Source organism: Phascolarctos cinereus, unplaced genomic scaffold, assembly GCF_003287225.1.
Source record: "Phascolarctos cinereus isolate Bilbo 61053 unplaced genomic scaffold, phaCin_HiC Scaffold_5;HRSCAF=322, whole genome shotgun sequence".
Lineage (NCBI taxonomy): Eukaryota > Metazoa > Chordata > Mammalia > Diprotodontia > Phascolarctidae > Phascolarctos > Phascolarctos cinereus.
Genome location: NW_027555958.1, coordinates 257,304,543 through 257,317,571, shown reverse-complemented (window position 1 = coordinate 257,317,571; position 13,029 = coordinate 257,304,543). Strand labels below are relative to the sequence as shown.

General features: G+C 40.4%; 1 protein-coding gene across 1 annotated transcript; it reads left to right on the top strand.

Moving 5' to 3' along the window:
* Positions 1-1,134: 1,134 nt before the first annotated feature.
* LOC110194214 (L-amino-acid oxidase-like) lies at positions 1,135-12,002 on the top strand. Its single transcript, XM_020966407.2, has 6 exons — positions 1,135-1,436; positions 2,030-2,142; positions 4,612-4,813; positions 6,724-6,792; positions 7,416-7,552; positions 11,099-12,002. The coding sequence occupies exons 1-6, from the start codon at positions 1,233-1,235 to the stop codon at positions 11,925-11,927; spliced, it is 1,554 nt and encodes a 517-aa protein (XP_020822066.1). The 5' UTR covers positions 1,135-1,232; the 3' UTR covers positions 11,928-12,002.
* The last annotated feature ends 1,027 nt before the right edge of the window (positions 12,003-13,029 follow it).

The window sequence follows — 13,029 nt, the reverse complement described above, 5'->3', positions numbered from 1 at the left end:
TTAGGATAGACCTGAGTTCAAATATGGCCTCAGACCAAACACTTGACACTTACTAGCTATGTGACCTTGGGCAAGTCACTTAACCCAAATTGCCTTAAAAAAATGTTATCTTCTCTTCTTTCCTTATGTTTTTCAACTGCCCCCTTATTTTTCTTCAGTGCCCCTCAATTGCAGTCAAGGCTACTGCTGCCCCCCTGGATTATTCCAGTGCCTCTCAGGGGGCAGTATCGCCCTCTTTGGGAACCTCTGGATAATGTGTGTGTATATATCCTGATATACATGATATGTGTATAACCTGATATATCCTTAGCACTCAGCACAGTGTTCCTACATGCAGCTTGTTCTTAATAAATGTTTGCTAAATGACTGAATGAAATTAAAAAAGCCATGAATCAGAGTAAGACTTAGCAGCCTGAAAAAAGCCATGCTTAGAGATCTAGGCAAACCCTAAATCAAAGTAAGAGTGGCATGATAAGCCTCCACTCTAAAGTAAAGAATGGAAGATTGGAACAATTGTCCCACCTGCCATCCTTAGACACATCTGCTTAACAGAACCAGGTACAAGGTTATTCCTTTATCCCTCATTAAAAGAGAGAGGAATAGGCAAAAGGAAATAGACATCATCTATGGAAGGAAAAATGGAGGTTAGATGTTAAGATGGTCTTCATATGGATTGAGATGAAGAGACAGTGGAATGAGATCTTGAAAGAATTTGGTATATGAATAAGGAAAGTGGAGTGGAATAAAATCTTACTCTAAAGTAAAAAGATGGGTCTTTTACAAGTCCTCTAATCTATCTTTAAGGGCTCAATGTCCTTAATGGATCTGGAGTCTAGAGTCCTAGCTGTGTGACTGTGGGAATTCACTTAGTTATTCTGTGCTTCATTTTCCTCATTTCTGAAAATGGAGATAATTATGAATAAATGAAAAAGCATTTATTAAGCACTTATCATGTGCCAATCACTACACTAAGTGCTAAGTTACTTTCCTTCAGGGGTTGTTCTGAAGAAAGCATTTTGTAGAGCTTAAAACATTATGTAAACATAAGCTGTGATTTTTAAAAGTTGTTGCCAGTTCTGGGGTTCTCCCAACCCCAGAGAAAGCAGAAGAGACTCTGATAGGTTGTGTCATTAATCTACTGACATGTCTGGAATCCCAGACATCTCTAGTGTTATAGCTATTCTCCTGACTCTAGTCTTTCTCTCTTATCATCTCTAGTGAAACTGTTCCTCATGGGTATAGCATTGCTGAGCCCCTCCTCTCAGGCTTTTAATAGTGAGCTGGTGAAGTGCTTTGATGACCCCCAATATGAAGACCTGCTCAGACTATTGAGGGTTGGCCTGGGAGCACCCACTGAGAAGAAGAATGTGGTAGTGATTGGAGCTGGCATGGCTGGGCTTACTGCTGCCAAAGCCCTACAGGATGCTGGTCACCAGGTATAAGAGCTGAAGACGCCAGAATTCTGGGCCTAAAACTTCAGAGAGGAATGAGAAAGGGAAGGCAGTGGGAGGGAAGTAACATTATGCAGTTGTTTCAGTTACATCCGACTCTTGGTGACCCCATTTGGGGTTTTCTTAGCAAAGGTACTGGAGTGGTTTGCCATTTCCTTCTCCAACTCACTTTATAGATGAGGAGACTGAGGCAAACAGGGTTACGTGACTTGTCCACAGTCACATGGCTAGTAAGTATTTGAGGCCAGATTTGAACTCAGGAAGATGAGTCTTCCTGACTCCAGATGCTACTCTATCCACTGCACCACTTAGCTGTCCCAAGAACAGCAAAGAAATCAAGAAAATAGGAAGGAGAGTGGACTGGGTGGATGGCTAGATCCCTGAGTCTTTAATTCCAAACTTAGTAAGAGAGAGAGAGAGGTCTAAGCTGGAATGGAGCTAGTGCCTGTAACTGGGATCTGGGAAAAGGGAGGAGAGGCGTGATCAGGATGAGATCTAAGGGGTGTGGTACTTGTGTGGGGATAGGGCTTAAGGGGAAACCTGATTTCACTAAGACTGGGCATAGTATATCTTTCTAGGTTACTGTGCTAGAAGCCTCTGGGCGAGTAGGTGGGAGAATTGAGACTCATCGGGTGCCTGGAGCAGAGTGGTATGCTGAACTTGGTGCCATGCGGATCCCTGCCAACCACAGGTAAACAATTATTGTCATCGATTCCTAAATGGAAATTCTTCACCCATTCTATTCCCAGTCTCTCCTTTCGAATTCACCCTTTACACAGCTGCCAAACTTATAATTCTAAAACACAGATCTGACTCCCTATTACCTTTAAGATAAAATACAGATGCCTGTTTTGGCATTTAAAGCCCTGCATAATCTACTCCAACCTATCTCTTCAGGCTCATTATACATTACTCCCCCTCACTTCACTCTATTTTCCAGCCAAACTGACTGATCTGTTGTTCCATATATACAATATTCAGTCTTTCGTACAGTCTGTCCCTCATGCCTCTCCCTCCTCACCTCCCTTCTTGGAATCCTTAGTTCCCTTCAAAACTCAGCTCAAGTGCCACCTCCTTCAAAGAGCATTTCTTAATTTCTCCAGCTGTTAGTTAATCAGTCAGTCAACAAGAACTTATTAAGCACTTACTCTGTGCCAAACACGGAGGCAAAGAAAAGTCAAAAACAAAACCTGTCCTCCAGGAATTCACATTCTAATCAGGAAATAACTAACTATAGTATACACAGTTGTTGTTAGTGTTCTCTCCCCACCCCCACCCCCACCCCCACCCCCAAGTACAAATTGCTTCGTATTTACTTTGTGTCTATTTCACATTTGAAGAAATAGACAGGTGTCCATGGAGTGAGGAAGAATGGAACTCAAGTTCCGTTTCAGACAACATGCTAGGCACGAGTGTGAACAAGCTGCTTTATCCCTCAGTGCCTCAGGCACATCTTTAAAGCTGCAAATTGCAGAACTATTGCAGATCTGCATTCACAAAGGTAGTTTCCTCACCAAGAAATATCTACACCAATAAAATCACAGGTCCAAACAAAATATTTTGTATTTGTTAATCTGCACATACTGCTTCCCCCCCAATAGGACGTAAATAGGGAGTAGGATCATTTTTGTCTTCGTATTCCCTGCATATAGCCCAATGCCTAGTATCTAGGAGGCACTTAATAAATCCTTGTTGAACTGAAGATCCTTGAAATAACAAGGATAAGACCTGGAGTAGGGAGAGGAAGCTAGAAGAGACAGCTTAAGGATATTGACAGGAAAAAAAAATCAGAGAAGAAGATTTAAGGCCTGGACTACAGGTTTGTCTTTTGTTCTCAAAGAGGATCATGACCTCAGGGAGGTGATGCCATGAAATGCAAGTGAACTGAATTTAAGTGAGGCAGATCTGTGCAGAGTCACCTGGATCCAGTTGCAAGATATAGATCAGGATGACTGGAGATGGCCCTGGATGCAGCAAGAGACTTTGGCCTTTTAAAGCTAAGGTCTTTCACAGGTTTCAGTTTGACTGAGGCAATGCCCATTCAGTGATTAAGGTTAGGTAAGAAATGAGGCAGAGAAGAGTCTCTATTACCTAGTAAAAAAAAAAAATCAATCTAGGAGGGTAAGACCAAAACATAAACGACTGCTACTTATATTCACTACTGACTTGGTTATTAAGAACCTACTTGGCACTATGCTAAGTGCTTTACAAATATTATTTTATTTGAACAATTGCTCACCAACTACATGATATATTGGAAAAAGTCCTAGACCAAGAGCCAAGAGTATTCAAAAAGTATTCGAATGCTGGATCTGTCCTAATGCATAGTATGACCATGGCAAATCAAAACTTCCTGCCTCTGGGCCTCAATTTCCTCATCTATAAAATGAGGGGGTGGAATGAATGCTCTAAAATGCAATCCATACAATTCTAAAATTCTATTGTCAGTTCCAGTGAATGCAAAAATATAATATGGAAAGTCTAAAGTCTGCTCTAAGTAAAAGATGTCATCATTCAGTTCCCTGATGATAGGAATAAGAAAAAAATAAAAAGAAATGCTTGCAGTAAGGAAGACTGAGAGCTCTGAAAGACCTTTCTAATAACATGATAGATTCTTGGATGAGGAAAATGGAGGCTGGACAATCTGCCTTCCTAGAGAATTATCAGAAGATATGCCCTGATCTGTGTGGGCTAAGGTGGTAGATAGAGTACAGCTTCTGTATAGAAGCAGAGAAATGGAAAGTAAAACCTCCAAGTAAGAACATTTGATCCCCTGAAAAAGGAAAACTGAAAAATACTTCTCCAAACCAAATTGTCTCCAACACACACACACACACACACACACACACACACACACACACACACACACATATACACACACCCCATTTCTCTAAAGAAAACTGAATTTTTCTATTTAAAGTACAAAAAACTCAAATACATAAAACATAATCACATATACTAAATAAATAAAATTAAATAGGGTGACTGTCAAGTAGCCAGTTCTTCCCCAGCCATTCCTATCTTACCAGGAAGAAATGAAAAGTGAATTGGAGGTAGGAATAATAAGCAAAGGGAGCTATGGTGCATAGCATAAATTTTCTGCTTTCTTCCTGAATCTCTGACTTTCTTCATGAACTCCTCTGACCTGTGCTCCTACCAGGTTTACTCGTGAACTCATCAGTCAATTTGGATTGAAGCTGAATGAGTTCTCCAGATATGATGACCGAACGTGGGTCCTCATCAATGGAGTGCGTCGACGGACTGGGGAGATACAAGCCAATCCTGGCCTCCTTGGCTACCCTGTCCGGTCAGATGAAAAGGGGAAAACAGCTGACAAATTATTTGATGAATCCTTGAGGAAGGTAAGTCTTGGACAGCCAAGGTAGGACCTACCCTAAGCATACTAGGCAAATCCCCAGGAGGCCTAGCCGCTAAATCCCCAAACTCAGGCTATCGCTATTTCTGGAAGTTTGAACAGTGCAAGTTTTTCTCCCTCCCTGGATATCTTTCTGGTGAGAGTTTGCTATTCAGCATTTGTTCTATATGTCCATTGTTACACCTAGCAATAGACACAGTGAAGAGATATGAATTAATGAATGGGTGAGTGAATAAATGAAAGAAATTTTTAAAAAATATTTACTGCCAGGTATGATGGAACATACCTGTAATCCTTACTTTTGGGAGGTTGAGGCTGTTGAGCTTGGAAGTTCTGAGCTATAAGACTAAAGTTGGTTGGGTATCTATCCTGCGTCTGGCATCAATATCCAGAGTCTCTAGGAATGGGAGGCCACCAGACTGCTTACAGAGGGGTGAATTGGCAATAGATCAAAACTTCTGTACTGACAAGCAATGAGATCAGACAGTTAAGGGTTGCTTTACTTAATTAAGCTTGAGTGACATAGGGATACCTAGTCTCCAGAAAAACCCACTATGTGCTACGCATTAAGGATAAAATCTTTTTAAAAAATGTGGATTTCTTGCTTTCAGGGAACTTATACTGGAATTGAGAGAGATAGCATATATAAAGGTTTCAGCTTCTGGGCAGAAAGAAGTCCTGGAGGTCCTAAGGGTTCAGTAGCAAGACTCAGGAGAACTTAGGATGCATCAGTGTTGGCCCCACAATATGGGTGCATGGAGGGGAGTGGCCCACCATCAATGGGAAGGGGAAAGTATGCCTAAACATTTTTACTAGATATACAAGAATGCCTCACTCTCAGGGAATTTATAATCTATTATGAGAGAGAAAAGGCCCTTCCCCTTTTTCAGATTGTTTTCTCTCCATATCTAAATTTAGGGACAGTCCCTACCTAAATTTAGAGAGCTTCCTGGCTGATGTGGAAAACAGCCACAACCACTGGGGAGCTTCCAATCTAATTGGGAAGCAGGAAACACACAAGACACATGTAGCATCTCTTAATAATGCATCTATTCATGGTTTTACTGTTGATACTCTGTATAATTATTTATGCAACTCATGGCCCAAGAGTCCTCATAAAATCCACATTATTGTCAGACCATATATGACACATAAACCTAATATTCAAAGTGTTTAATTAAGACATGAAACACAATAAATAGCAAGTAAAGGAAATTTGGTTTTTAAAAAAAGGGTATTCTCTTTAGTAATACACAAATGGATTCAATCTCTTATACCTCTAGGGAAATTATTACCTAATTCCCCTTTAATTTCCCTGATTCCACATCACAACAGGAAAATTATACAGTTCAGAATGTACAGTCCCAGAGGCAGATATTTAGGATGCAGTGCCTTCTATCTCCTAGAATTTTGGTGGAAAATTTATAGGGGCAAGCTTGAGAATTTGATAAAACCTAGAGACTCTAGTATAATCAGGGTCCAGCTATGGCTCCTGATTTTGGGAACTTCATGTTCTAATGGACCTATGTGCTTCCCTTCTTTCTCTTTCTCCATCTGTAGCCCCACTACTTCCTTCACCCATGACTACTTATGTGGCCACCCAATAGTCCAACTTTTATAAACTCCTTCCTTGTAAAGTATTCCCTATCACTCAAAATCCTGATATTACCATACTACAACCAGCCCAAGGACAGTAGGAAATGAAGCCTTAATGTCACACCCAGTACCAGACTATGCAGAACCAATACACTGACAAAACAAGTCTATGAATGCTAAGGGAAGAGCTGGTGGGAATGAGGGTATGAGAAAATGAACAAAGAAGAAGATGGGAGTAAATCGTGAGAAAAGAAAGAATCCCCTTCTCAACATTTTTTCTCTTCCCCTTCTCTGCCCCAGGTGGTGGAAGAGTTGAAAAAGAACAACTGCAGCCAAATACTAGAAAAATACGATTCTTTCTCCACTAAGGTCAGTCTCTCAGTGCCACTTAGCCCCATTGGCCCTCCTACCTTCCCCTGACACCCACAAAAATTGAGAAGAGATTACAGTTAATCAGATTTATCAGACTAGCACGAATCCTTACTGAGGTGGGATAGAGGTTTTACCTCAAGAATTCAACAAAATAAACCTTATACATACAGCACTTTTAAGGTTTACAAAATGCTTTCCTTATGACAACCCAGTTAAGGAGCTTGCACAAGTATTTTTATCTCCATTTTACAGACTCTGAGAAGTCATATAACTTGCCCCCTGCTGCACAGCTATCCTAGTCACACAGTGTGTCAGAGCGGGGATTCAACTCCAAATCTCCTTTCTAAATTCAGATCCTTTTATCCTCCATCACCCTGCCTCTCTTCTGTGTGAGTGAAGAGACATTGGGATTCTGGAGTCATTACTCATCTGAAGTGTCCTAGCCTGACCTGGGCTGACCTGGATCAATCTATGCTACATGGATTCTGTGTCTTTCCAACTCAGACTCCTTTCCTCCTTGAGTGTCCTGCCTAGAATTAGAGAGATAGATATTGTAATCTCTCACAATGCAAAGATTTTCAACCTCTGATTTTCTTTTTTCCCCCCCTCTGCCATGGAAGGAATATCTGATTAAGGTGGGAAATCTGAGTCGGGGTGCAGTGCAGATGATTGGAGATCTCATGAACGCTGATGCTGGTTACTATGAAGCCTTCACTGAGACCTTAAGAGGAGTTATTTTCTTCTTCCAAAATCCTAGGTGAGGTTTGGGACAGGATGGGCTAGAGAGGTGGAGAGGGAGGAGAAGCAGGAGAAGCATGGGAGAACTGACCTTTCATTCACCTAAATGTAGACAGCCACAAAACTAGGTAAAATAACAAGGTTTAGAAGCTATCTATCAAGCAATGACTACATTAGGTAATAGGTCAAATGGTACCTGTGCAGCAGGACCTAATGTGACTCTGTCTGGACTTTGCCTGGGATGCTGCATGGAAGTCAGTATAGTGGAGTGGGGAGAGCACTGGACTTGGAGTCATGAGCCCAGGTCCAAATCCTAGCTTTGCCACTTGCTACCTTGTGACCTTGGGCAAGTCATTTCATTTCTATGGGTTTCAGTTTCCCCAACTGCAAAATGAGGATTAGATGCCCTCTACATTTCCTTCTAATTCTGAATCTGTCATTCTATATGATCCCATGATCTTGGAAGGACTCTGGCTATGTTTACTGCAAGGAGATGTTGCTCTCTCTGAGCAAGGGGAGAGAGAAAACAGGAAGAAGAAGAAGGCTTACCTGGCAGTGGGGAAAGGTGGTGTAAATGTACACATTGCAAGCTGGAGGAGATTTTAGTATGTGTGTTTTTGTTTCTGTTTTTGTTTTTGTTTTTAACTGTGCTCTGATGCCTGCTTTCCTGGCATGAAATTGTGGCTTCTAAAGGGCTATACCAATAGAGCTGAACCTTTAGCAGAGGATACCAAGCTGAAAAGTGTTTGGGTATTAGTCTCAGGACTGTTAATCTGTGGTCAGTGGACCAGCCTAGATAAGTACATAGAGGCTCATGATCATAAGGTTAGCCACCATGTAATGAATTATATAGCCACAGATACTGTTGTGATCTATGTTAGTGAGGGAGAATATGAAGTCACAAATCCCTAAAATGTCAAAGTTTGTTTTGGAAAAAAAACTGGCAAGGGCTATTCTTTCATCTCTTTCCATTTCATGCCCAGCTGTATATATCCTTCTGAATGGTAAAACTAAGGGCAACAGTGCTTAAAGCTTGAAAAATGTAGTATTAGGACACTATAAAAATATAAACAAGTTCAAAAGGAGTTAAGATAACCTGACTAAAGTCAGGACCCTAAATACAGCAATTCATCTACAATGGGTCATTAAAATCATGGAATGCTAGAGAGGAAAAGAACCATCTAATCCAACACACTGATTTGACAGATGAGAAAACAGTGGCCCAGAGAGACTGAGTGATTTGCTCAGGGTCATACAGAGTTGGTGAAGGAATTGGGACTAGAACTAGGTCTGTTGTTTCTCCTAATTATCTTTTCCACTACACTATTTTTCCTACATGTTTTGAGTAAAAAACTAGTTTTTGAGAAAGACGTCATGGAAGGCAGCTAGCAGGGTATAACAGATTAATCACTTGGTACCACTGCCAGAAATTGGAAACTGGATGAGGTAGACCTTTTAATGTAAATGCAGTTCCCGTTCCATATTAATCCATATCCATATCCATATCTATGACTATCAGCATAATTATTCACCAAAACTCTTCATCCATCCTGCATGGTGGGTGAATAGAATAAGGTGAAAATAACCCATTCTCCTGTGAATGACTCATAGAACATTCTTGCCTTTATACTTTCCTTCCTGTTAAAAAGTCTTGAAGACCAAACAGTCTTCCCAGTGCATACCAGGTAGGATAAAAGCATTAAGACCTAAACAGAATCTTAGAAATCATCTAGTCACAGCTTCATTTTTACAAATAAGGAAAGTAAGGCCCAACAGATCCTGTAAATTGTCCAAGTCTGCTATTTATCAGAATGGGGAAAATAGCAAAAGTAGAATTGGAACCAACATCACCAAACTCCAGATCCATTGCTCTTTCTACTAAACCTCACTGCTTCTAGATCAAGGGTTCTTAACCTGGAGCCTGTGAACTCTTAAAAATATATTTTAAGAAATGTATTTTAATATAGTTTTTCTTTGTAGGCCTATATATGCTATTTCATGCATTTAAAAACATCATTTTGAAAAGGAGTCCAGTACACAAAAGAGGTTAAGAACCCCTGTTCTAGACAAACTCAATTTCAACAGAAATGAAATTTAAACTCATGCCTTCATATCTCAGAGTGCAGACATATTTTCCCTATTTTTCCTTGTTTTCCAGATGTGGAAAAGGAGAACCTTATGTTGGGTGTCTTAGCTCAGTCAGTCATACTGGCACCCAAAATGCTGACAACCTCATGTCATCAGACCACAGAGTAGTAAAAGAGTAGCCAACCTGCAGGACTTAGGACTTCATGAAGAGCTTTATGTGCAAACTGATGCAGTGTAAAGGGAGGGAAATGTAATTTTTAATTGCATTCATACTATATATATATATATATATATATTCATACTATAATTACAAGTAACATTATATCCTTTGAAAGACCAAAAAACATATTGCTATATAGAGGTATATGAGGATACTAGTAATAAAGTCATTTTCATATCAAGATGGTTTAAGTATTGAGATCTTTAAAATAATATCATGACCATTTGTCAATTATTTTTATGAATTCATGCTCTAGGAAAACTAAGAAACTACCAGAGGGGCAAATTTCAACTGAATAAAAGGAACACTTTTTTTATAAGTAGAGTTGTTTTTAAAAATATAAAGGGTTTCCTTTCAATCTGGTGAATTCCCTGTCATTGTTAGTATTCACACAACATCTGGATAATAACCTGTTGAGACCATATAAAGGAGAATACTGCACTGTGTGGGAAGCTAATATCCAAAGTCCTTTACAATTCAAAATGTCTAAGAACTTGTAATTCTTATTCTATTAATTAAAATTCTTGTCTGCAATTTCTAATTGCATCAAAGTTTATGATCTAGTAAAAAAGACTGATGCATGTCACATGTATGATAATCTAGCAAGTAATCCACATTTTCTAATCCACAATTAATCCACAAAGTCTAAAATAAATCAGATAGTGGGCCCCAAAGAAATGGAAAATATTCCACCTTACCTTCCAATTTGATCTGCTCAATAGAGTGTTAAGGAGCTCAGTCTGCTTCCTCTCTCTTCTAATCCTGCTACAGGGCCTCTTGAAGAGGGAGTACCCTTGAGTTAGTGATTCCCAGTCCCAGTTTTGCAATATCCCCAATTATCAGAATAAAATACTGAATAAAATCAGTTTAAATCAACATTTTTAAAATGAGCCATGTATATCTACTGAGAAGCTGTGTAGAAAGGAAAAAGAACAAGGTAGTGATCCCTAACTAGTTGGTAGTGTATGTATGAGGACCTCAGATCTTTGTTACCATAAACTGGCAGGCTAACCTGGTACCAAAGCAGCACAGAACCCATGAATACACACACACACACACACACACACACACACACACACACACACACACACACACACACACACAAATACAGGACAGTACAGGACAATTGCCCCACTTTTCCATTTGCTAGGGACTGCCTTGTCAATTGCAAGACCCCCTCAGAAGACCTAGTGGAAGACTAAATCCATATCTGCCTCATCCTTTGCATAACCATCTCACCATGTTTCCTCCTTTTAGGTTTGAGGAAATTACTGGTGGCTTTGACCAGCTCCCAAAGGCCTTACATGACTCCCTCATCCCTGGCACTGTCCGCCTCTACTCACAAGCAGAGCAGGTAATAAGGGATGGAAACCATGTCCATATTGTCCATCAGACACCTGACCCACTTCGGCCTCACGCCCGCCTGACTGCCAACTATGCCATTGTGGCGACAACAGCTAAGGCTGCCCGGCTCCTCCACTTCCACCCACCTCTATCTCCAGGCAAAGATGATGCCCTGCGCTCAATCCACTACAACAGTGCCACCAAGGTGATCCTGGCCTGCACCAAGCGCTTCTGGGAACAGGATGGCATTTATGGTGGGAAATCCACAACAGACCGTCCCTCTCGATTTATCTACTACCCCAATCATGACTTTCCCAATGGAACTGGTGTCATCTTGGCCTCCTACACCCTGGATGATGACTCTACCTTCTTTGCTGCCATGGATCAAAAACAGGTAGTAGATGTAGTGTTAGAGGATTTGGCTGCTATCCATAATCGCCCCAAGGAAGAGCTTCAAGCCTTTTGTCCCTACTCTGTGGTCAAGCGTTGGAGCCAAGATCCCTACTCCATGGGCTGCTTTGCCTTCTTTACTCCCTACCAATATGTAGACTATTCCCAGGAGCTCTTCAAGCCTGAAGGGAGGATATACTTTGCAGGAGAGCACACCACCCTTCCTCATGGTTGGATTGACACGGCCATTAAATCTGGACTCCGGGCAGCCCAGAGTATTCAAGAAGCTGTGGGATTATTGAAACAGGACAAGGAAGCCAGGAAGGAGACTATGCCTAAGAGTGAGTTGTAACCAGTGAAAAAGCATTTTACATTGGTGAGATAGTGTAGTGTATTATAGTGAAAAGAACCTTGACTTGGAATCAAGAAAGACTCAGGTTTAAATCTTGCCTCTGGCACATATTAGCTATTTGACCAGAGGCAAGTCACTTAACTTCCTCAAAATTTCCTCACTTTTCTCATCTGTAAAATGGAAATAATAATACCTATTGGTTGGTACCAATCCCACAGGATTATAATGATGCTCACTTAAATCCAATTCATCTGCATGTCATGGCATCATCACCCTGATGTCATAGAACTCTTAGAGAACAAAGGACAAACAACAATGATGATGATGATGATGATCAAATGAAATGATGTCTACAAATGTGCTTCTGAAAATGTTAAAAGACGTTCCTGACCTGTCTACATGTTCTTGGCTGATTTCCTAGTCATGGCGATGGGTTGAAGAGACCGGCCTACAATTTGTCTCACCTTTGACACAATGATGCACATTTGTGAAATAGATGCCTGGATGATATCTTCAGCTAAGGAGTAAAGAACAGAGAAAAATCAGGTGGAGATCAAACCCCAAACCTTGCTCTAAAAAGCTCTGTGTTGTGACCAGCCAAGGTAATTAGCCCAGTAACTAGTCTTTTAATAAAGACATCACATTGTAGTTCATTAATCATATTTAAATGTCAGCTGGTACAAAATATGCATTCTAAGGGGACTAACTGACCTAATATTAGCATTTATTAACCAATAAACCACATTTACAATTAACACAATAAATCAGTAATCAAATTTAAATCTGTTCATTAGACAACATAATATGCATTCTAAAAACTAGGAGACTTTCTGTCTTTCTTGGAGTTATAAGCCTGCCTTTTCTTTAATATGGGTCTCACTGTAGTCACCCTGCCTCTCATCTTGATACTTCAGTAACTTTTCTTTCCCTGTTGAGGTCCTGAGAGATGGAGAAACAAATAGAATAAATAAGAATAGGCAGACAGTGATTTGGGAGATGGAGGCAACCTTAATGAATTGGAGTCATTCTTAGCAACCCAATTTTAATTGTATCATTAATCAGTCCCTCTGGAGACACAAAAAAGTGCACAAGAGGAAATAAG